The 25,593-nt window shown below is 50.5% G+C and overlaps 1 protein-coding gene across 3 annotated transcripts in view; it reads right to left on the reverse strand.

The window, feature by feature from the left end:
* LOC119445387 (ubiquitin conjugation factor E4 B) overlaps window positions 1–25,593 on the reverse strand; it is a 441,801-nt gene that overhangs the window by 165,435 nt on the left and 250,773 nt on the right. For all 3 annotated transcript variants that reach the window (XM_049664500.1, XM_037709694.2, XM_049664499.1), the window contains exon 12: window positions 12,825–12,930. In XM_049664500.1, the coding sequence (XP_049520457.1) occupies window positions 12,825–12,930 (106 nt within the window). The remainder of the gene's footprint in view (window positions 1–12,824; window positions 12,931–25,593) is intronic.

The raw sequence follows: 25,593 nt of genomic DNA on the forward strand, positions 1-25,593 counted from the left end.
AGACTTTCCTAAAGGTTTCGATCTTATATTAAAAAAAAAAAAAATTTTACTTGACAAGTTGGAAGCGTATGGCATCCGCAGTATTGCGCTAGCACTTCTCGAGTCCTACTTAGAGCACAGAGTGCAATACGTTGTTATTGATAATGGTAGGCCAACTTTACAGCCTATAAGAAGAGCTGGGGTACCACAAGGAAGTATCCTTTCTTTCGTTCTCTACATTACTGTGTGGGGATCGAGTTGCCTTCCCGCGCCCCCAGCTCGTGCGTGGCGCTTAACTAGATCTCAGGGAGCCGCCGCGGTAACGACATGGCGGACATGGCGAGCGCACCAGACCTACTTTCCCGCGAAATCTGTGCTTCTCCCATACCGAGATTGAACTTGGCCCCCGTGAGAACACGTCACCAGGACGCACCCTGAGTGGCCTCCCGCGCGGCGGTCCCCGGGCACCCTCTCCACCCGAGCTCTCATCCGCTGAGCGCTTCCTCACCGCGGCAGATGCTCACAGGCCCGCAACGAGGTGGTTCCATGAGACCTTTGTTCTCGCGACTCCTCGTTCTCGCGCTTGGCGGACCGCTACCCGGTTAGCCCTAGCGCAGCAGGCGCGTGTACTCAATCGGTCTTGCGGTGAGCCTTGGCCCGTAAGTGCCGTGACTGTCGCACTGTGCTGTATCTTGGGTGAATAAACCCGTGTTTGTTGACGATCTGACTCCAGAGCCTTCTCTGCGCCGTGTCGGAGAGTCGACGAACCCTGCCGTAGCACCTTTGTGCGTTGCGGTGTGGAGGAGCGTCGTGCCCTTTCCTGATCGTCGCTCATAGGGTAAGCCTTGTGCAAACCCATCTCCACAACTGACATCACTAAAATGTCAGGTTTCCCAGATTTTTTAAATATAGGTAGAAGTTAACTCTTACTGTATGAATTCCAACAAGACAAAGGTTGTGGTGTATGTGCCGAAGAGGAAGGTAAGCGTATCAGATGAATATTTCCAGATTGTTGACTCAGTCCTAACACTTGGGAGTAATTTTTTTCTAGTAATTTAACTCGGAACGCGTTTCTCTTGTGCAGAGAAGTTGAGTTAAATCCCAGCCCTGACACAAATGACTCTAGTACTCGTGAATTGCTGGAAAAAATACTTTTGGGTCAGAATAAGTTAGCTGAGGATGTAGCAATGTTCTGCAATCAACAAACAAACATGTAAAAACGTCTTGTGCATTGAGATGCTTCTTTCTCAGAAATAGAAAAGCAAACTGCATGCGTGGACAGCCTTGAACGCACGGTAAAATCCTTCGAGGCCAAGATTACTGATTTGGAGTAGACGTTCAAATTTTGTGATCTTTGGTGTATCAAAGGATAAAGACGAGACAGAGGCAGTGCTGCACCGCAAAGTTTTAACTGACATTTTTTCCACTCAACTTGAAATCACATGCAAGTCAGTTGGCCGAATTCATCGCCTTGGTAGGCCTGGTAAATCATGACCAGTCATCTTGTACTTTCAAGATTACGACGAAAAAGCAGCAAATTATGAAGAATGCTTATAAACTGAAAGGTACCGGTACATCAGTATAAAATGACTACTCACAAAACACGCTCAGGAAGCGTAAACTTCTGTGCTTCAGAAGAAAGACAGCAAAACAGGAAAGTCGCTTTAATCAACTAAAAACTTCGTATATATGGCAACCTTTTAATTTGGAATGACACGGAAAACTCTAGAGTAAAAAAACGCTTAACCTTGCACTCGGCCGCACAACGCTTCAAACAGCGAAGCCGGGTGTTCGTAGCCCAGCATTTTCCGGAAATGCGCGCAAACTTTTCATCTTATTACTCATGATGATAATTTCTTTTCGCGCGTCTCGGACTTACGGCCGTCACTGCGCATTGCATAGCGCAGCTTGCAACACCGACACCGCGTTCCAGGAGACCCGCTCCGTGAATGCGTCTCTCTCTCTCTCACACTCATAGCGCGCAAAACCTCTTCACCTCGCAGAGCACGAGCATTTCCGAATGGACGTGGGCACCAGCCCAAGAGCAAGCGCTGTCGTACGTCAAAGACGTTATCTCTTCGACGCGCGTCATGGCTAACTATGATGCAAAGTACCCTATGATTCTTTCCGCTGACGCGTCATCATTCGGTTTGGGGGCCGGCCCAACAGCAGGCGCTGTTGTACGTCAAAGACGTTATCTCTACGACGCGCGTCATGGCTAACTATGATGCAAAGTATCCTATCATTCTTTCCGCTGACGCGTCATCATTCGGTTTGGGGGCCGTCCCAAGAGCAAGCGCTGTCGTACATCAAAGACGTTATCTCTTCGCCGCGCGTCATGGCTAACTATGATGCTAAGTACCCTATGATTCTTTCCGCTGACACGTCATAATTCAGTTTGGGGGCCGTACTGATGCAAGTTCAACCGAACAATGAAAAAAGCCCTGCTGCATTTGCATCGCGCTCGTTGACACCCGCCGAAACCAGATACTCTCGATTGAGAAGGAAGCAGTGGCAATGACTTGGGTGGCAGAACGATTCGACGGGTAGGTCAAAGGTCTTGAAATTTTGTTTGAAACCGACCACAAACCACTTATAACATTGTTGGGAAAATCACCTTTAGAGGTTTTGCCACCTCATATTCGCATATTCGTTTTCGCATGAGGCTCATGCGGTTCAGCTATGCGGTTCAGATATGTGGTTGCACATGTCTCGGGTGAGAGCCTCGTTACTGCGGATGTGTTGTCCAGAGCCCCGATTCAGGGAAAGAAATTGATGATCACGCACTAAATTTTGGAGAAGTTGGCAAGTTCGCTTCTGGCTGTTTGTCAAATGGCGCCGAGGGTTGGCTTTTTGAACGAGTCAAAGCTGAACAAGCAGCTGATGCAGTCTGTCACGCTCTCGTAATATTCAGCTGGGAAGGCTGGCCAAAGTTCTCATTGCGATGGTCTTGCGTCCGTACTCGCAGGAAAGAGCAACGCTGACAGTCGCTGAAGGCGTGCTACTCAAAAGTGTGCGGCTGGTGATCCCACAAAAATTACGCGCAGAAGTCTTGATGTGCATGCACTAGAGTCACCAGGGAATTGAAAAATGCGGAGCTCGAGCCAGAGAGTCTATCGTGGCCTGGGTTGAGTTGTCAGCTGAGAGCTTTGGTGACCGATTGCCTTGTATGCACGGAGCACAGGGAGCAAAAGTCGGAACCAATGATTCCGACGACGACTCCACAGCGTCCTTGGCAAAAGCTAGGCGTTGATCTCTGCCATATTGAGGGAAAGTGGTACAGTAAAAGCTCGATGATACGATCACGGCTAATACAAATTTCTGGATGATACGAATTTTTCTGTGGTCCTGGCCGAGCCCCATTACTTTGCAACGTGCTAGAGAACGGTTGTTATGAATCGATTTTAAGCCTGCGTCGGTTGATACGAATAAACGCCGCCCCACCGACGGCCGCGAAAGAGAACAGCGCGCAGTCACGCGCTTTCTCTCCTCTTTTGGTGCGGAGGCGCAGCGCGGGACAGCGCGGACTCCGCGACTGGGCGCGAAGAGTTTGAAGCGGTGGCGCTTTTGGTGCTTTTGTACTTCTCCTTTTCTGCGAGCCATCAGATGGAGTGGCTGCTGCGCTTCGGGCCGCGTTCTTCGTGTTTGCGCCATTTTGCCTAGTCGCAGCGAGCTATGTCTCGCAAGTGGAAAGCACTCTCCTTTAAAGAGAAATTAGACATTCTTCGAAATGTCGATGAGGATGCCAAGAGGAAGCGGACGGAGTTGGCTAAGGAGCTTGGCCACGCAACGTCAACACTGAGCTCAATTGTTGCACAGCGAGACTATAATGAAAAACGTGCTTTCGTTCAACGTCAACGCGAAGCAAGCGAATTCGAACGCGCTTATTTCGAACATACCGCGCACCGACAATGCTCTGAGCAGCGCGCCAAATCACACGGTGGCGCCTCCGACCGGCATTGCTCCGACACAGCCGTAGAGCAAAAGCTCAGAAGAGACCCCGCAATGCCGCGCGCGAAGGAACGGGGGAAAAAAAAAAAAAAGAACCCGCGGCGGAAATTTCCCCCTCTCTCAAATTGCGAGGTCGCCGTTTCTGCATCGCGCCGGAACAAGCGTGTACGTGCCGACTAGAGTGTTCTAGACAACCGTATTCTAGCACACAATAGTGCCGACGTCTCAGCCACGCGGATAAAATGGCAGTGAACCCTTCTCTATTTTCTAGTCCCATGTTGACCTTGCACGCTGCGGCAGCAGCGCAGATGGAAGCAGCGGCGGAGGCACAGTCGGGCCAATGAAACTGCCACGCCCGCAAACGCTCGCTTCTCGATAACGGCAGAAAACGAAACTTCAGGGGGCGGCTAAAGTAAGCTGGCGCCAGCACGGCGGCGGGCGCGCACGGAGATGTGCGCACGGAGTCGAAGGTGAGAGAGCTACGAGGGAGTTGAGAGGGAGGGCGAGGGGAGCCACCGAAGCGGCGGAGTTGACGCAGGCCAAATCCGCTTTCCTGCCGCCCTCCTCCCCCACCTTCGACGGTCTCCCGCGCACCCGTGTGCCGGCACCGCCCGCCCGCTCCCTGAAGCTTTGTTTTCTGTCGTTATCGGGAAGCAATCGTTAGCCGGCGTGGGCAGTTTCGTGGCCCGCGCTTGCTATGCGCTTGCGCGCCGCGATATTTGGCGACTTGCACCGTTCGTGCATCGTGCTATGGTGCACGAATACTTCAAAAATATGTCCTTTTAATTCGAACAAATTTTCGGGCCCCTTCGAGTTCGAATTATCGAGATTCGACAGTAGTTTTAATTGTGTTTCGATGATACGAATTTCGGCTAATACGAATATTTTTCGTGATCCCGCGAGATTCGTATCATTGAGCTTTTACTGTATTTGGTGGTCATAGATTATTTTTCTAGATACCAAGAGATAGCCTTGCTATCTTCGACAAAAAGTGCCACTGTGATTATGCACCTCAAAAGTTTCTTTGCAAGACATGGCATACCAGAGGTTGTTATGTCGGATAACGGAACACAATTTGTCTCCCAGGAATTTAAGTCATTAGCTAGTGACTATGGATTTCGCACCGTGACGACGAGCCCCAGATACCCCCAGGCAAATGTTGAAGTCGAAAGGATGGTCCAAACAATTAAACGGCTGATTATAAAACCTAAGGACCCCTATCTTTCGCTGCTAGCGCACAGGGACACCCCAGGGCCACTTGGAAAAAGCCTTGCAGAACTTCTGACGGGCATCCGACAGCGGCAGCGTAGGTACTTCAACAGTCGTCATAGGGCTCTTCGGCTGCCAGTCCTCATACCGGGAGCGGAAGTATGGGTGACAGACTGCAAAGTGAGAGCGCGAGTCTTGCGTTTTGCACAGCATCCGAGGTCGTATGTAGTTCCACTGGGGTAGTTCTAGAAAGAAACAGGAAATTCCTAGTTCGCTTTGTTTCACAGCAGAATGACTGCAAGGACGAAGGAGGTAACTATGAGTTTCCGCAAGCATATCATAGTCCGGTAGAAATGGAACGGGAAACTAACCCAGCTACTAACAAGGCACCTGCCAATCCATCTACTACTCCCTTGCCCCGAACTGACCCTCCTGGATACAAAACTCGATTTGGCTGTCATGTCCTAGTCACAAAGGTGTCGGCGGACGAGAGGAAAGCATGAACGTACCGTGCGCTGGTCCCGGAGAGACGTCCCAGGCACGCTCCGCCGCTAGCAGCCGAAAACCGGCCGCCTCGTGACGTCAGCGCCCCGCCCTCAGCGGAACCGCCGCGTGCGCAGCGCCACCGCGGGAAGCGGAGGTCGGGGAAAACCGGGGGACGGAGAAAACCGGGGGACGGCAGAACAGGTGTTAGCCCGCGCAATGACGCCGACGCAACCCTCAATCCCCACAATGGTAATCAGTATGTCTGACGTTACCACTTGCCTTTGGGCACTGGAGTGTGACTGAACGTCGGTGCTTCGTCGTCGTTGTTGTCGTGATGGAGGATATTCAATGCGCTCGGCGTCAGCAGCCTCACCTCCGGAGGTCGTTGGACTCAGTTTTCCGGGTTTGCAGGGCTGAGTGAACGACGCCTACGAGCGTCTCGATGAAATGAGGGACTTGGCGATCGGTATCGAGCAGGCGATGCAGAACGGAGCTCGTGCCTTCGCTGCTCGAATGAACTGTCGCGACTCGCGATGAAGTTCTCTATCTCCATCGGGCGCTGACCAGGTCGTGGACGAGGTGCACCTGGAGGGAACCCGCGGAGGCCCACGCGTCGATAGGGGCACATCCTGTAGACGTGGCCAGCCTCTCCGCAATGAAAACATAGGGGCCTGAGGTCCGGAGCCCGCCAAACGTCGCTTTTTCTGGGCCTCGACTCCTCGATGAACGGTGGACTGCGACGCCTGAACACTACTTCAGTCTGTTCGAAGGGGCGCATGACGTTTGAGGGGCCGTACAGCGACGGTCGTCGTACGGCGTCCGTATAAGTCATTCGGACTGGCTCCCGCAGTTGTGGTACCTCGTAGCGTTCAGGAGCTTGGACGGCTTGCCTAATCTCGTCGCGCACTATCTCCGCTACAGAAATTCGGGCTGTCGGCGCGTCGGTTACCTGCATTTTGTGGAGCTCTTCTCTTACCACAGCCCTGATCAATTCGCGTAAGTCCTCGAGGTGGTTTTCCGAGGTCATGCTAGAGCGGCTGTGTGAAAGTTCCATCACGTTGCGGTTGTATTGTCTGGCACGCTGTCGAAGGGCCCTTTCCATTGCTGTCACTTCAGCAAGGAAGTCTGCAAGTGTTGTGGGCGGCTTCCGAATAAGTCCAGCAAAGATCTCTTGCTTGACACCTCGCATCAAATGTCGCACCTTCTTGTCTTCGGCCATCGAGGCATCCACACGTCTGAAGAGACGAGCCATGTCTTCAGTATATGTGGTGACGCTCTTGTTCGAGGCTTGGAATCTCGCCTGTATTGCCAGCTCCGCTCGCTCCTTCCTGTCCATGTTGGAATATATGGCGACCAGCTGCTGTCGAAATTCGTGCCACGAAGTCAATGTCGTTTCATGGTTATGGAACCACGTCCTCGCGGAGTCTTGGAGCGCGAAGTACACGTTGCGCAACTTTCGGTCTTCGTTCCATCCGTTGCATTCGGCGACCCGCTCGAAATGGTCTAGCCAATCTTCCACGTGTTCAGTAGCATCTCCGTGGAATGCAGTCGGCGTCTGTGGCTGGTTGAAGATTATCTGCGCCGGCGAAGCAGCCACAGCAGCAGGAGGCTGTGGGCTCAGGTTCATCGTCCGGATACGATCGGGCAACAGACCGTGCTCAGGTTGGAGCCCTTGAAGACGGCGGCTGGTGCGTACATGCACAGGAGTAATCTCTCCCGGACTACTCACTGGGGATGAGTCAGGAGTATGCTGCGTCTCCGGCAATGGTATCATATACCCAGCACCTCCACCAGTAAAATGTCAAGTGGGCAGCTGTCAAGTGGGCAGCTGACTCGTGACGATCGGTGCCTGTAGGTGGGCAGCTTACTTCGCGTCAATATTTTTAGACTTCAGGAAAGCAGTTGACCTTGCTGCACACTCGAAATTGATTGAAAAACTTCGATTATTTACCTTCCTTGTTTCATTAGTAATTGGGCTTCAGCGTACCTCACGAACAAAAAACAGTTTGTAAGTATTGACAGTTACCATTCCCGTGAACTCCAAGTTACCTTAGGTGTCCCTCAGGGTAACGTTCTAGGGCCGTTATTGTTTTTCATTTATATTAGTGACATCACCAGCGTAATCACTGAACCCGTTCAAATAAAATTATTTGCTGATGATTGTATGCTGTTTGGTTAAGTAACCGGCCGCGGTCAACCTTGAACAATAACCTTTATAATCTTCTTTCTTGTTGCAATCGCTGGAATATGAAACTGAATGCTAACAAGTCAGTCTACATGAAAATCACTAAGAAATGAAATAGTCTATCTTTTCCTTGTGCCCTAGGATCTGAACCACTAACCGAGGTGAGGGAATACAAATATCTTTGCGTCACAATAACAAATAGCCTAAACTGGAACACTCACATTAGTAACGTATGTGACTCAGCCTTTCGTAAACTTTGTCTTAGATGTCATAAACTAAAACAAGCTCCCGCTGTAACTAAACTTTTAGCCTACACATTACTAATAAGACCAAAACTTGAGTATGCATGCATAGTATGGGACCCTTACACCAAAACAAACATTGATGCACTAGAAAGAATTCAGCGTAAAGCAATCAGATTTATTTTCTCAAAGTAGCGCATGACTGATTAATGACAGCATGACAGCATTAATAAAACAATGTGGTATCCAAACACTGGAAATGAGAAGAAAAATCCAGTGGTTCAAATTTATTTTTCTTCTTAAAAATAACCTCGCTCCCGAGCTTTATGTAACGCCAATGATGGCATGCCAAACACACTCGTTAACTCCCTATAATGTCAGAACTTCTGTCTTTAAAGATTCTTTTTTCCTACGCACCATTACGGATTGGTACAATTTACCTCATTCGCTACTAACCAGTATTGATTCCATTGACCATCTGAATTATTGCACCATTGCTCTCTTGTGAATTGATTACCCAAGTTGAATTTTGCGTTATTGTTCTTTTACTTTGCTTCAACTGTATTGATGATTCATTTCTACAGATGTTCTTTACTTTATTTGTTTTGGGAATTCCTTCATTACATGAGCGGGTGTTCTTTTACGTGCTTTGTTCTGGCAGCTGATAGACTGGGATGGTATTCTGCGCACTGTTAATTTACGTCTGCTTATGTTATTATCTTTTATTATCATTTGTATGACGCTCCTGCTTGGGCCACGCCAAGGCCTGCTGTATTGTATAAATGAATGAAATAAATAAACGCCCATGGGCCGTATTCTGAAACGTTCCACTGTGGCGATATTTCACCTAGGCGAAAGTTGCGTTCGATAAGTCAACCGACTGCTTACCCGTAACGTCAGCATGCACTACCAACACGCACTCTCGAACGCTTCGCACAACACACGAGAGGGCGCAACGTGCGAGTGCAGAGCGGCTCGGGTGTGTTGTTTTCTAATGTATCAGCCACAGTACGACACAGGCGTGTTCCCTTATTCAATACATGTCGGGAGCACCCACTGACAGCGTGACGTCAAAGTGACGTACACCAGACCTGCTAGGTGGTGCGACTTCTTTTCCAGTTTTGTTCAACCAGCCAATCAGTGTGCGCCTGAAAGCGAAAAAAGATATTTCGCCCAAATGGAACGTTTCAGAATACGGCCCCATGTCAAATATCTGTGTAAAGAGGCACCTTCTGTTGTTGGTACTATTGCACCAATGCAATATTGTCTTCTTAAGAAAATCAAAGTTAAGCTGTACAACTCGCTCGTGTTCTCATTGTTTCAATACTGTAGCCCTGTTTGGTGCACCCCAGGTTATTACAAATTTGTACACATTACATCTGCTTCAAAAATGAGCTGTTCGACGAGCAGCAAATGTGCCTTTTTCCTGGCCAACAAAATATATTTTTCTAAAATTTCATATTCTTCCTGTGTATATATATAAGCTAATATTGAGCTATAAATCCTTTCTGAAGTGTAACCATTCTGTTGCAATTTCACTAGCACAAATAAAATAATATTAGCAGTACCCGGAAAACATGACACACAGAAAAATGACATGTTCCCACACCCGGTGCATATTACAGCGAGGGATCCTTGACTTACACAGTGCCCTCTCTACTTAATGTACTCGCTAAAAATAACTCATCCTTTATGTAGCACGAACACAGCAATTAAAATGATGTGCCCACAAAGGCCACGCCATGTGTCGGCATTCTTGCAACAGCTCAAACAACATGCGCAAACGAGAAAGCATGCCCAGATAGACACTCGCAAATGGTGAGTGGGCGATGCACGCCTAGGTGCCACTAAAAAATCGGGAGTCGTGTACCATTCTGGGACTTTCGCCATATCCGCACCATCACTACCACTCCCCACCACATCGTCTCCTGTTTACTCCATGGAAAGGCTGCTAATCAGAAGATTACCAGCTCTGCAGCTGTGCCAAGATTACGTTGATGATATATGGTATGCATTTAGAGCCAGTTTAACTCAAGTTGTACTCCACTTGGCCTTTAAGGGGGGACGTGGCTTTGAAAATCAACTTCCTGATTTCTTCATTGATTTTGATGAAAATTGGCACAAATGTTTAGAATGTCTCCCTGATACTTCCATAAAAGTTTCAGAGTGATACCTTGAGAACATTTTATTGAGCAGAATTTTTCTCTCTTGAACTTTCTGGAGGGCCTGGGGAGCTTAAAAAACGTGATGGAAGGCTCGTTGAGTATTGAATGCATAGCTCAATGCGTGCTGAAGGTCGTGACAGTCTTACTTTTTTTTTTTTCGCAACACAAATTTTTTAGATAGTCATTTTTCAAGTTACCTTCGCACCAAGCACACTTTCGGGGTGAACGAATGTGTGCTTGGTGTGCGGGCCATATGTGCGCCCGCTAAATGATTACGTCAAAAGAGCAACACTCGTCAAAAAAAAAAAAAATGCAACAAAAGAGAAAATCCACAAAGGACAAATTAACAATTAGACCCTCAAAAAGTAGTAATAAGAACGCGAAATCGAATCTAGAGAGGGAAGTCCAGATTCTTTAAAACCCAGAAGGACAACACATGAAACCCTCAAAAACAAAAGAACGCGAAATTGAAACTCTTAGGGAAGTCTGCATTCAGTCTAAACTCGCTTCCGGAATAGCCACGCCATAAATTTATAAATATTCAAGATAAAAATGTGAGACTGTCTCGACCTGCACTGTAGTCCAAGGAACATGACAAAAAAAAACAGAATCAAAATAGGCTAAACGGTAACGAAGAAATCAGCTCCAGAAACTGAGCAGAAAGGCGAAAAAACAGTTTTGAGAAAATGGATCTCAAAGTTTCACCCTCTCTTCAGTTCTCTAAAACGCACCAAATTTGTAATCTTTGATGTGTTTTGTGATGTGGGGCTTCTTGGACATGTGGCCTCTGATCTCATGCGCATTCATTCTGGCTTTTTCATGTTTGTATGGCATTCTTTACTGCTGCTCTACAAAGAGCATGGTGCCTGGGTTCCAAACCAAGTGAGGTGCAGAACTATGTGGGCATAAATATACAGTAGTTCTAGCGTTCTACCTGCAGACTGCCTCATTGATAGCAGTCTCTAGTACAGTCAGTGAGGCATTGTTTTCTTTTGGTAGAATAGACGATGTTACTGAATGAAGGCTCTCAGCAGCGTTTTGGATCATCTTCCATTGACAATGGCTATGGATGAAGGAGAGCCACTGATAGATAGGCTGCAATAATGCAGCTGCTAGGTGCTTTCCAGCCTGTGCTTTTGTATCATGCCTCACTTCTGCAGCCAGGTGTTTGTGCCAGCCCAAGTGGCCTAGTGAACAGAGCTCATGATGAGGTTCTCTTTATGAAGGGGTGGTATGATAGGTATTAGTACAAGATATCGTGGCAATACGATAATAGAGTCGGCGCGCGATGTGCTAAGTCGCGGGTCTGAGGTGCCGATGCGCGGAAATGCCTGGTCGCGGGTCCAAAGAATAGACGCTCGGTGAGCTCAATCGCGCAGTCCGAGGTGCCGACGCGCGAAATGCCTAGTCGCGGGCTCGAGGAGTCGACGCTCGAGGTGCCGATGCGCGAAGTGCCTAGCCGCGGGTCCGAGGAGTCGACACTCGATGAGCGATGTGCCGACGCGCGAAATGCCAAGCCGCGGGCTCGAGGAGTCGATGCTCGATTAGCTTAGTCGCACAGTCCGAGGTGCCGACGCGCGAAATGCCTAACCGCGGGCTCGAGGAGTCGACGCTTGCGGTGCCGACGCGCGAAGTGCGTAGCCGCGGGTCCGAGGAGTCGACCCTTGTTGAGCGATGTGCAGACGCGCAAAATGCGTAGCCGCGGGCTTGAGGAGTCAACGCTCGATTTGCTTAGTCGCGCAGTCGGAGACGCCAACGCACGAAATGCTTAGGCAAGGATCCGAGAAGTCCGCGCGCGATGTGCTTCATCGCCGAGTCGGAGACGCCTACGCGCGAAAGGCTTACCGCGTGTCCGAGCATTCCGTGCCCGAAGCTCGGTCGCGAAGTCCGCGTCACCGATGCTCGGAATGCTTAGCCGCGGGTCTGAGACGTCCACAAAAAGCGGGATCGGCCACGCTACTGCGATGTCCGCGTAGCGCCCGCTTTAACACTCGTCGAGATTACGGAAACTGTCCGGAGCTCGCGAGGAGACCGCAACAAGCGGAGCAGACGACGCCATCACGGAGCGAGCACCGGACCAATGGCGAACCGCGCTGGAGTCACGTGGCGGGCGCGGCCAATCGGTGGCTCCGGCACGACCTTCAATCATTTGCTTTTTGTGTGCTTGTTTCTGTATGGAGGAGAAAGCTGAAGCGGCAGATTTGAAGACGGAGAAATGCGCTTTCCAACGAGACCAAGATGGCGGCGCTCGGCTGCGCCGTTCCGGAGATATCGGGGCTTGAAAAACGCCGTTCTTTCGCGATTTCCGCGCAATTTTTCGGCACCTGGGATGATACAACAAATTTTTTAGAGCACTTCTACTTGGTTTTCAGTGATGATATTTCGGAATCAGATAGAATAAGAGTTACAGAAACTGAAAATGTGATTTTCAAAAAATCTATTTTTTAGCCATTTTTCGCGATGCGAAAGCCGCGTCCCCCCTTAACCAGCTCTGCTATTGGCTGCCCCAGTACTCTCTTGGCTCTCTGCATTCCCACAGCTGCGGCAAAATGGTGGCCAGATGCACTGAGCACACTACACCAAACGAGCAGACAGAAGGCCACTCACGAATCTCCTCAGTGAACTGCTCCGCCTCCTGGGCCGTCAAGCAAAGGCGGGTGTCGGCCGTGATGTCAACCCGTGCCCCCTGACAGAGTGGGTATTCAGGGTCCACCTGCATGACATGGGTGTGGCACTCAGGAGGCCCATCTGCTGTCCAAGGAAATGTCATTGTCTCTCAAAAATGACAACCCCAAATTTCTGCTCAGTAGCAAAGAAGCCAGTAATGAAGCAGTTTGCTGCTTTTTTTAGTACTAGAAGGGCATTGATGCTTCTGAATAACGAACAAGGACAGTCTGCATTAAACACCGTGACAATCTTGCTTACACACGGCTACAATGTGCAGTCTTGCGCTAACTAATGGCACACAAACAGGTTGAAGGCCTACACGTTGTGCCCTGCGAATTATTTTTAGAACTCGACAAGCATTGTGCTCTGCTTGGAGTCTCTTATCCTCCTAAGACCCCTTGTACTGCACCCATTGCCTTCAACGTTTTTTCAAAATTCCCTCACAAGTGATTATGCAAAATATTCATTCTGTGTATGAAGTATGGTGCATGTGTAACTGTAAGAAGTGGTTTACTCATATTCTTGTCATCTCTTTTGGAGAAATTTCACACTAAATTGGTCTAGACCTCTGTGTTGTCCTATATGAGCGAAAGCAAGCTCGAGGTGTCTTTCGAAATCACTGAGATTGCGTGAAAATACCGGACACGGCAGCAACGTGGCAGATTTTGAATCGAACCAAGAAAAACAAGCCGAACAGGGTCTGTATAGACCCTGTTCGTACAGACTCTCGTTAATTTTCCCATAGCACTCCATGTATACACGTATCGCTTATAATGCAGTTGCGGGAAACGAAATACCGGTTACAGTGCGGCTGCCTGGGAATACGGAAGTCAGCGGAGACGGCGAACGCTCCCCTCAAACGGGCGCCCCAAGGAGTGCTCGAGGAAGAAAGAGAGATGAAGTGGAGGAGAAGGGCACATGGTGCGAACGAACAGCCAGTAAGACTGAAAAAAGAATCTTGAGTGCGCATCGTGAGATATCACGGCGCACATAGCGAACGAGGGCCACGAAACTATCAACGCCGACCAACGCTCGCTTCACGATAACGGCAGTAAACGAAACTTAAGGGAGCGGGCGGTGCCGGCACGGCATGGCGAAGAGCGCACGCGGAGACCGTGGAATGTGAGGGAGGAGAGCGGCAGGGAAGCGGATTGCGCCTCGGCAACTCCGCTGCTTCGGTGGCTCCCCTCGCCCTCCTTCGTAGCTCCCTCATTTTCGACTGTCACCGTGCACGCCCGCCGTCGTGCAGGCGCCACCGCTCCAGCCGGCCCGGCGCCAGCTCCCCGAAGTTTCGTTTTCTGCCGTTATCGGGAAGCGGGCGTTTGCCGGCGTGGGCAGTTTCGTTGGCCGGCCTGGGACAGCGCCACTGCTTCCCTCTGCACCGTAGCCGTAGCGTGCAAGGCCAACACGCGACTAGAAAGTAGAGGAAGCATAAAGGAGAAAGAAGGGTTCACTGCCATTTTCTACGCGTGGCTACAGTAGCGTGGCTGAGACGTCGGCACATACACGCATGGTCCGGCGCAACGCAGAATCGGCGACCTTCCCATTTGAGAGAGGGTGAAAGTTCTGCCATGTTATTTTTTCTTCTTTTTTTTAAATTTTGTTCGCGCGTGACATTGAGGGGTCTCTCCTAAGCTTTTACTCTATGGCGGTGCCGGAGCAATGCCGGTCGGAGGCGCCGCCGCGTGATTTGGTTCGAATTAACGAGATTCGTCTGTAAATTGAATGCAAACGTTCTAGCCGCATTCCACGACTGTCGCATACGCATGGCGGCTCGGTGCACATGTTTTGCATATGTGCGGGCCTTGAGAATTGTGGCTTTGGTTATAGTGCGGTACCACTTACAGTGCGGATATTCGCGACTCCGGCGACTTACGTTATAAGCGGTCTACACTGTACAGTGAAAAGATGCACATTGTATTCTAATCTTCCCCACAGTGACAAAGACGCACTCTCTCTCCTTGGTATACCTTCACCCAGAGAGTACGTGCAGGCAAACAGGCAAGACGTATTATCTCCCATGACGGAAAAAGGAAATACAGTCGAAACCCGTGATAATGAAATCTCGCGACTATGAAATTCTCGCGGCAACGAAATTTCGTACCTCTCGACAATGAAATGTTGCTCAACTGCAATCCTGCAACAACGAAAATTGACGGGACGTTTCCCCACACATTATCTACTCCCGCAAGGTTAGCAGACTCCGAAATACGCTCAAATGACATTGCTTCTTGCTTACATTGTGTACAGTACCCCCACATTGCGCTTGCGTGGGCGCCGCCATCTTTGTTTAAAAAAACGCCACAGTGCCAGAAGCAGCTCTCATGGCCAACGTATTGCTTGTTTAAACTGATTTTTCTTCCTTTTTAATGTACAGCCGCATCGCCATCGACCTGTTATTGGCAGATTCCGCTGCCACGCACCACCGAAGAACAGTTCAATAAGAGTGACGGGCGTAAATCATACGCTGATGCTGGTTATTTGTTTTTCACATTCCTTGTCGTGGACAACGTAACTCTATTGCTCGAGGCGGACACTTGAACTATGCCAAAACGCAAGTGCGCAAAAACGACACCGTCCGGAAAGTGCAAAGTGTGACCATGTAGCACGCCCACGGCGTATCCCTGCTAGTACGTAGGTTACATTTCTCCGCGCATGTAGTTAGTAACGGCCGCAGAAAGAAGCGCAAATGAAAGAAGCGTCCGCGGAAAGTAAGGTTAAAGAAAGAAGAGATGCGCCTCCGTTGCTAGGCGACACTTTTCTGGGCGGAGCATGCGCTTGCAAAACATGATGCATCGTCGTCTCTGCAATAAATTGAAAAAAGTTCTTGGCAGCGTTTTTCTTTTTTTCTTTATTTTTTCTCGGGCGCCGTCTCCGGTTTTCCGAACCCATGCGCCGTGTGGCGTCCGCTCTCTACGCCTTGTCATCTGCTAGCCTACTGTTTCGGCCACGAATGATATAGGGAAATCAAAGAATCCCCAGGCTTCGGAGTATTAGTTCGCAGTGCTGAGGTGTTGTTAACATGACAAGGAAACTGAATAACGATTGTTGTTCTGAATTTTGGCATTTAGTTTTCGTTTTGCTGAGCATTTTTTTATTTGTGCTGCTGCTGATGATGATTCCGCAATAACGAAATTCTCACGAGAGGGAAATTTTTCGATATCCCCACCAATTTTGTTATTGCAGGGTTCAACTGTATGCTGGTCAGCCAAGGGCTGAGAGCTATTTCAGAGCCTCTTGACATCGATGTGGAGAATAGGTGAGCACATGCTGCCTGCCACAACACCAAGAACATTTTGCCTCAAGACGACCGAAGAGTCATCCATGCTTTGTGACAAAGTACTCTCTTTTCAATCAAAGACGGCCCGAGTTTATTTCGAACTTAGCGTCCTTGCAAAGGCAGCCGCTAATACAGCTTGTGTAACTTTTGACAAGGTTACAAACATATTGTTAGGTGAACGAAGGTTTAAGCACTGGAGACTATTTACAATATATATTTACAAGAGACAACTGCAGCGCTGGCCAGTTTAGCCGACAGCTCGAGAGCAAGGAGCAGTTCGTCTTCTTCATCAGGGCCACAAGAAACACGCAAGATGCATGTATCAGCATCTCCGACAGCACCGTCAGTAAGGTTGGACGAGACATACTTTGCAAGCACATGTTTCGATACAAACGCTCCGTGAGAGTATTAGTCTGTGGATGGTAAGACGTAGTCAGATTGTGCCTGGTTGAGCAGGACTGCAGGATGTTGGCGATGACTTTAGAAAGGAATGTCCCACCACAGTCAGTAAGCCATTGGTGTGGAGCTCCATGCTGCAGAATCCCATTGCGTAAAAGAAAATCGGCGACATCTGTGGCGCAGCTTGTTGGAAGCGCTTTGGTGATGGCATAGCGCATGATTGCATAGCCACAGCGACCCACTTGTTGCCAGACGTTGATAGAGGGCCAAGTAAGTCCAAGCCAACGCGAAAGAACGGCTCCGAAGGAATGTCAAGCGGTTGGAGGCACCCAGCAGGGAGCTTCAATGATGTTTTTCGGCGCTGGCATTTTATTAATTTATTTATTTCTACATACTGTGAGCTCTTTTCGGGCTGTTACAGGGTGGGAAATAAAATCTTATACCAATCTTCTCACCCGCCGCAACATATTTCCGGACGGAGCGGGCAAGGCCTGGCCAAAAGAAGCATCGGCGAATCCGGTCGTAGGTGCGGGAGACGCCGACGTGACCTGCCATTGGTAAATCGTGAAGTTCTTGGAGAACAGCTGACGGAATGACGAAGAGTAGGGCAGGACAGGACCTTCGGGGCGGTATAGTACACCATCCCAGAGAACAAACAAGTGAACGGACGAATCAGAAGGTGAAGATTCCAAGCGATCAATGATGGCAGCAAGGTGGCATCACGGCGTTGCTTGCCAGCGACGTGTAGCAGCTGATAAACGGAAAAAAGCGCAAGCATCGGCATCGGTGTCAGGGTCGGCGGGTGGTTCGTCCACTGGATAGTGTGATAAACAGTCTGCGTGTTGATGTAGGCTCCCAACTTGTATACTACTGCATAGGAATATTCTTGCAGCTGCAGACCTCCGCGACCAAGCCGACCAGTAGGATCCTTGAGTGAGGAAAGCCAGCAGAACGCATGGTGGTCCGTGATTACAGAGAAGTGTGTGCCATACAAGTACGGTCGAAATTTGGAAACAGCCCAGACGAGATACGTGCATTCACAATCTGTAATCGAATAGTTGCGCTCCGCTGCTGTAAGGAGGCGGCTAGCGTAGGCGATAACATGATCACGTCCCTGTTGGCGTTGGGTTAAGATGGCTCCGATACCGTGACCACTGGAATCGGCACGACCTCTGTAGGAGAGGACAGGTCACAGTGGGCCAGTATAGGTGGCGTGGTGACTATGTTGGTCAGGTGGGCAAACGCGGCAGTTTGAGTGGGACCCCACGTAAACGGCACGTCCCTTCTTTAGAAGATCAGTAAGTGTTAAAGTCTTTAATGAACCATCGGAAGTAGGAGCAGAGTCGTACAAAACTTGGGATGTCTTTGACAAACTGAGGTTGTGGGGATGCGAGACTCTTACGCGTCCCCTGATGTTGTTTTTCCCACATGGCTCGCATCTCCTGTAATCCGGCCTCCCAGCTTAGCTAAGGACCGGCGGCGGTCGGCGTAGATGTTACGAGAGATGTGCGAGTGTTGCGCTACTAACGCCACCTAACGGCGGGGTTACTTGGGGGCAAAAGGGACAAGGGGCTTCCTCTTTGGCATTGGGGTCAGCAAGCAGCACGCACGGACGCTTCGTGCGTGCGCTGTCTTGCGAGGCTAGGAGCAGGACACCGGTATGGACGAACACAGATCGTTCGAACGCGCCACTGTTCGCGTGTCCATACACGGGAACGTCTAAGCGATGGTGTCATAGCATGGGGGCGAACATATTCGCTCGCTATACGGCCGCGGTGAGTTGGACTTCCTCAATTTGTCACGTGCCCATGTGAATGTTCTATGGGTAGTAATTCGGCTAGCGTGTATTAGTGTATGAAAGGTGATATAAATGCCCTTTTGATTGTTTTCACTAGTGTGTTGTCTTTCCTTTGTCCCAAGAGCACGTGTGAGACCCCACAAGGTACAGGAAAAGACGTGACAGCCCGAATTTTCTCCGGCTCTGGTTGAATACCGGAAGCGTCGTCGAGGTGGCCCAGCTCTGTAATCTGCTGACGACCAAAGTGACACTTCGATGATCGAATTAGAAGGGGCTGTTTGCACACGCACCTCTTAAATCATGCACTGCGCAATAAGAGCGACCGCCCAAGTGGAGCCGCATCATGTTCCATATAAAGTACAAGTGCGATAAAATCCTATCGCGACCCCCGCATTGTGTGCTTTAGGTGCGAGTGAAAGTATGCAAGGGTGAGACAAGAAAGCTGGTTGCTTCGCCTTCCCGCGCGTGCAAAGAGAAAGAGGGGGAGGGGAGTGAGCTCGTGGTAATGCAATCAAGTGCGTGCAAGTGGACATGGGGGAAGAGCAGGGTGTAAGTTGGCGCATCTCGTCCATGGCTGCACATGTCTAAGCACGGTCGAGCGCATACACAGCCACGCACCCTGCTTTAGAGGCAATCTGCCGCGTGTGCAAAGAGTGGACACACCGAGACGGCGTGGCATCATGTAAGCTGTCTTCCCACGCATTTAGTTTTAGAGGTCTTGAGTTTTGGTGACCTGTTGGAGTGAGAGGCAGACGAAGCATTCGCTCCCCGCAGGTTCTCGTAGATGCTCGGGCCTGGTAAAAATGGGAGGTGTGAAAGAAGACCATCTGGCAGCTCGCGAGTTGTGTGGAGATAGCTTAAGTGCTTGTAAGTCACTTTGCTGATGTAAAACTGATTCTCTAGCTGAAAAAACCAGATAGGAGAGCTGCTCCTGCAAAATTTCGATAGGCCGTGTATCCGCAGAAGGTGCGAGCACAGAACATTGAAAGGCTCGCCTGCTACTGCTGCGTGCGGAGAAATCTAGAATGCCAATAGCATCAGGGTTGCGGTGGTCATAGCATCAAGGTTGCGCTTGTGGCCTCGCCATGCCTGCGAGAGTGAAATTTGCGCCTAGTGGAGCCGGTGGGAGTAAAGCCCCTGGAAAAAAACTAAAGTTGTGCCAACTGCGTCTCTTCACCTCCTCTCCTAGAAGCTGGAGCAGCACCTCTTTGGTGACCACAAGGCAACTATGTATGCGAGAGCCACGAGAATGGCCGGGCTCGATTGGCATGCGCTTGCTAGTGCGGGAGCTGCATCTTTGACGAGCATCACTGCCTCGGAGCGTGTGCTGTGTTCCATCTAATAAACAATGCAAAAGCGAGTAGACATTCCAGATGGCACTTGCTCGACCTTCTAAAGACATAGTGCGTCGCGTTTGAAACCGTGCAATTTCTCAGCACTGCCGAGCTTACCCGGATGTCCATTTCGAGCGCAGTGGCGCTCACGTTCAGCCCTGCTTCATTGCTGGGATGGTTTTTGCCAGTACAAGCGTTAAGCTGACTTAAATCTTTTATAAAGCACATCCATGACACGGTGTACCCCTAAAATAGTGAACAAGTCGTAACCACACCATCGGCATAAACTTGTCAGTTTAAAGACCCTGAATAAATAGGTTTCTTTCTGGGGGGATTTATGTCATTCATGTTAACACAGAGCGAGCACTTCTCTGTACTGACTAATTGACTGCATATTTTTTACACTTTCAGGCTCTACACAAATCTCGACCCTTGTTTCTAGATACTGTCACATGCAAGCGCAGAGGCACAAGAAGGAAGAAGTGCGCGTGCTAACCGCCCCGCTCGATAGTTCGTTCTCGCCGCCGTTTTCTCCAGAGCCCAGCTGCTCCCAATAAACGTTGTCAGCCCCCTTTGAAGGCACGTGGAAAAGTGGTGGAGGTGCTCGGTACTTCTCACTCATGCCGCAGACACCTCCTGAGAGCGGAAGCACCAGTCCCGTGTTAGTCACTACTCCCGTCCATCGGACCAGCCGCAGGATACGGGGACTGCCTCCTGAAGACACTGCAGCGCTTCAGACTACCCCAACCATATGGAACGTGCAATGACGAACCGGTACACACTTCAGAATGTACTGGTGCCGAAGTCGTCCCATCGGGACGTTTTCGAAGACGTCGAAGACTGGATGACCGACTTCGAGCGTGTCGCCGAATACAATGAATGGGACGACACGACTAAATGTAGGAATGTCTACTTTTGCCTGGAGGACGGCACGCGTACATGGTTTCAAAACCGTGAGGAGCAAATGATGTCGTGGCGCGAGTTCCACTGTCATCTACTAAACACCTACGCCAGTCCTGATCGCCGCGAATGAGCCGAATGAGCAGTAGAGTAGCAGTCTGGGTCAGTTGGTACATAATGAATAGTAAAAAACCAGTCAAAAGACGAAGGACAGAGAAGAGACGTGGCACACACGACGACTGTTGTTAGTCCAGTCATCGTGTGTGCCACGTCTCTTCTCTGTCCTTCGTCTTTTGACTGGTTTTTTACTATTCTGAATGAGCAATCCAGGCCAGAGTCCAGCTTCCCAACAAAAGAGTTACCGTGATCGTCGAAGATATGACGCGCCTCTTCAGACGAGCAGACCCTGGAATGACCGAGGACAAGAAGTTGCGTCACTTGATGCGAGGGGTGAAGGAGCAGCTTTTCGCTGGTCTGGTGCGCAATCCTCCGAAGACTGTTGCCGAATTTCTATCTGAGGCTGTCAGTATGGAGAAGATGCTTCAGCAGCGCTCTAACTTTTATGAGCGGCAAGTGAACGCGACTACGGACATGTCCACAGCCATCGGAAGCCACAATGACAGCCTTCGAGACCCCATCCACACCGTTGTCCGCAAAAAGATACTGAAGGTTTATGGCACCCGACAAGCCACGGTGAGCTCCATAGCGAGTGTTATAAGAGTGCACCAAGCACTCCGGTCCATCGTTCCTTTTGCTAACACTGCGCCTGCAAGTTCTGTAAACCACAGTGTGACCTACGCAGAAGTCTTGAGACAGCCTGCTTTGTCCCCGCCGCTGGTTGTTCAGGCCGCTCATGCGGTTGCTCTCCCACCAGCCCAACCGGTGCCGTACATCGAGGAATGACGCGCGCCTTCACCCCATGCCGCTTCTCCGGTTGTGCTTCTGCAAAAGCAACCGGTACATTACGCCGACGATCAACGCATGTCCCCTCGGAAGTCAGACATTTGGCGCACTGCGGATCGCTGTCCTCTGTGCTTCCACTGTGGTAAGGCAGACCATTTGTACCACCAGTGCCCATACCGACGCCTCGGGTTGCGTGGCCCAACTGGGCCAACGACCTCGGGACATTGAAGATTATCCGGCTCAGCAACGCATGCCACCACATACCGGGTGGTAGTCGCACTCGCCGTCGCCAAGGCGATTTTCACCATCGTCCCCCAGCGGTATTCGAGCGGACGGTCACCAAGTCCCCGCCGGGAAAACTAACTACAGTAAAACCTCAGTGATACGAATCTCGCGGGGTCGCGTGAAATATTCGTATCACCCGAAATTTGTATCATCAAAACATACACAATATCAAGAAAAATGAATTTATTTTTACCAGAAAAGATTTCTAATAGTGGAATAGCATTGATACCTTCCTCGCTGCTGCGTTTTCCCGGCTGCTACGTCGCGTTTTCGCGGTCCCGACCTAAATCCTATTGACTTCCATGTATAGTCGAATCTCGATAATTCGAACTCACAGGGGCCCAAAAATTTGTTCGAATTAAAAGGACTTATTTTTGAAATATTTGTGCACCATAGCACGACGTACGAACGGAGCAATTCGTGAAATATCGCGGCGAGCAAGCACTTATCGAGCGAGGGCCACGAAACTGCCCGCGCTCGCTTCGCGATAACGGCAGAAAACGAAACTTCAGGGAGCGGGCGGCGCAGGCACGGCGAGAGAGCGAGGTTGTGGTTGTGAAGAGGCAACACGGCGACGGGCACGCACGGGGACCGTCGCAGGTGAGGGAGGAGGGCGGCAGGGAAGCGGATTTGGACTCTGTCGCTTCGGTGGCTCCCCTCGACCTTCCTCTCAACACTCTCGTAGCCCCCTTCCGACTGTCTCCGTGCGCGTCCGCCGCTCCCGCCGGCCCGGCGCCGCTTAGCCCGCTCCCTGAAGTTTCGGTTTCTGCCGTTAAAGCGTTGGCCGAACTGGGCCTCCGCCGTTGCTTCCCTCTGTGCTGTAGCCGCAGCGATGGCCAGGACGTCGGCACGTACACGCGTGTTCCAGCGCCACGCAGAAACGGCGACCTTGGCGTGACGCCGCGTTTTATTTTTTTCTTTCTTTTTTTACTCCGCGCGGCGTTGAAGGTCTCGCCTAAGCTTTTGCTCTCTGGCGGTGTCGGAGCAATGCCGGTCGGAGGCGCTGCCACGTGATTTGGCGCGCTGCTGTGCGCGGTTTAAGTTGCAACAAGCGACCGGCACGTTGCAGATACGACGCACCCGCGCCCGCACGGACCTTATCGTCAAAATGATCTGCAATGTTGACAAAGAGCGCCTAGTGCCAGTAGCTTCGTATGCCTTCGACGTTTAGTTCGCGTTGAAGCGGGAGACAGCGCAAAGGTCAATGAGCTCGCTACTGCTGCTGCTGCGTTTCGGTTGCTTCACCTTTCGGGCGAAACTGCGGCTTTTTTTCTCTCTCTTTTTCTTTCGCGGTCCCTTAAAAAACGTATCAACGGGACGTTTTCTTCTTGTCGAAATCGTCAACGATCGCCTTCTGAAAGGCGTATAAGTGCGCGCACGTGATCTTGGGAATGTTTTCGCACGCCACTGAACGCCTGAGCAAGTCGAGTGCAGGAATCGAGCGTTTTTGCCGTCGGGGCTGCGCCGCGGTCATCGTTGCAACATTGGTCCTCGTCTAATTTCTCGCTAAGCATCGGCTAGGCTGTGATGTGGTCCGGTCCGCTCGACGTGGGGACCGATGAGAGATTGCGCAGCCGCGTGACGTAGTCGGTTGCTTGGCGACTATGGATCCCGCCCAGATCCCGCTGTGCCGGCTTGTCTGTGCCGGTGGCCCCGCTGGCTCGGCCACCGCCGCTGTTGCTCACGCGTTCGTATGATCCGTAGCGGCGCGGCAACACGTTCGGAACAGCCGATTTTTTTCGTATTGTGAGCAATGTATTTCAGCCGGGGAATGTTACGAATTCGTATCACACCGAAATTCGTACCAGCCGGGTTCGTATCACCGGGGTTTTACTGTACAGCGACCTTTAGTGGCGAGGACACTGGCAGTCAACGCGCTGAAGACCTCCGATCGATGCGAGTAACGAAGGGTACTGGTCCGACATCAACTGCAGCTGAACGGAATGACCGGCTTTCGCTCGACATACCGGTGGTGATCGACGGTTACGCGGTTAGCGCTTTAGTGGATACCGGAGCGGGAAGATGGCGACGTTTCTGAAGAAAGTAATTACCCCTTGGCATGCCTCGCAGATTCGTACGGCTGGCGGTCACGTCGTTACTCCACTGGGAAGCTGCACGACAAGAGTTCGGATTCGAGGATCGACATTCGTGGCGAGTTGCCTTCTCCTACGCGAATGCTCTCGCGACGTCATTCTCGGAGTTGACTTCCTGCAGGAATAAGGCGCTGTTATTGACTTACGGGGAGGTGTAGTCACCTTCTCAGCCGACCAAGCAATCGACACAAACGACGACAAACGACGTGACGACACGCTTCGTGTTTCTGCCGAAAGTGTCACGCTTCCTCCACGAGCCAGTGTACTAGTCGAAGTGATGTGCGAAGGTGGAGTGGTCGCAGAAAGTAACTTAGCGCCTCTACTGACGCAAGGTGTTTATGCGGCCAGGAGTGTGCTACAGCTTCGTGATGGCCGATCTAAGTAGCTAGTCTTTAGCTACTTAGATATGCTTAGATCTACTTAGATTCTTTAGCTAGAATGTCGTTAGCCTTTCGCTATCGCGAAAGGCTAAAGACATTCTACATGATATACCATGATAACCTTGGAATCGACAAAAGCACGTACTTGAAACCTCTTACACAGCATCCCACTCGTTCTTTCCACTCAAAAAAGTTAGCGAAATTTCTTGCAAAACTAACACTTACATGAATTCTTTCTTCCCCCATACCATCCGCGATTGAAATAGTTTGCCCAGAGAAGTAATCGAGAGTTCTTTTGTTGCCGCCTTCACTGCCGCACTTGAAAATGTGAAATGATAGTGTTTTATCGTCAATGGCCTAGAACGTTCCATGAAAGCATCGCACTTATCTCTTGCTCTTCTTTATTTGATGTTTTTTCCAGTCATGTTTTCTTGATACTACGCACCACGTTGACATGTCGAACGCATGTAACCAAATACTTTTTTTTCATATTGTCAAGTGTTGAACAACGCTCTGTCTAATGCGTCCCCACACATGTTCACATGTGAACTATGCCATCCAAAATGTTATTATTGTACAGTTAAACCTGCTTATAACGAACCTTCATATAACGAATTCCTGGATATAACGAAGTTTTTCGATTCCCCGCCGTTACTCCATAGAAGCACATGTATTTTAGACCTCTACGTAACGAAGTGGCAGCGGGAGACCCCCTCGATATAACGAATTTCCCCCTCCGACCACCTAGAGATTTCGCCCCAAATTTTTTCATTTTTGCGCGAGCAGCAACCGGAAGCACCTTCTCCGACGCGATGGAATGCAAAGCGAGCGCACGTGTGCGAGGCGGCCCTGCATCCCTCGACCCGGCGATCGTGCCGCCGCGGGCGTGACCTTTCCCCCTCCCTTCATTCAAATCTGATCCTGCCGCTTGCTGCAGCTGGCCTAGCCCGCCAAGTCGGCACTCTCACCTTTTCCAGCTGATGTTGCCGACGCGCTGGTACACGCTGGGGCACATCAGACTCGATTAACGCGGACACGCGCTGTCAAACGCTGGCGGCGGGTGGAAGCGCCACTGGAGAAGCAAGCGAAGTGACCTTCGTTCTGTTGCCTATCGCTTCAACGCAAACTGAGCGCCGAGAACACACAGCACGGAGAAAGCTACGAGCCGCCGATGCACCTACACTGCTAGACTGCCCCAACCCAGATCGCTTTCAAGATACGGTCTGCGCGACCGCGCGCCGGCCCGCTATCCCTCCCCCCTCGCTCCCTCACCGGTGCCTTGAGCGCACCGGAAGAAGGCGCGCTTCGTCCCTGCTTTTCTTGCGCGCGCGAGATTT

This window comes from Dermacentor silvarum, chromosome 3 (assembly GCF_013339745.2).
Source record: "Dermacentor silvarum isolate Dsil-2018 chromosome 3, BIME_Dsil_1.4, whole genome shotgun sequence".
Taxonomy (NCBI): domain Eukaryota; kingdom Metazoa; phylum Arthropoda; class Arachnida; order Ixodida; family Ixodidae; genus Dermacentor; species Dermacentor silvarum.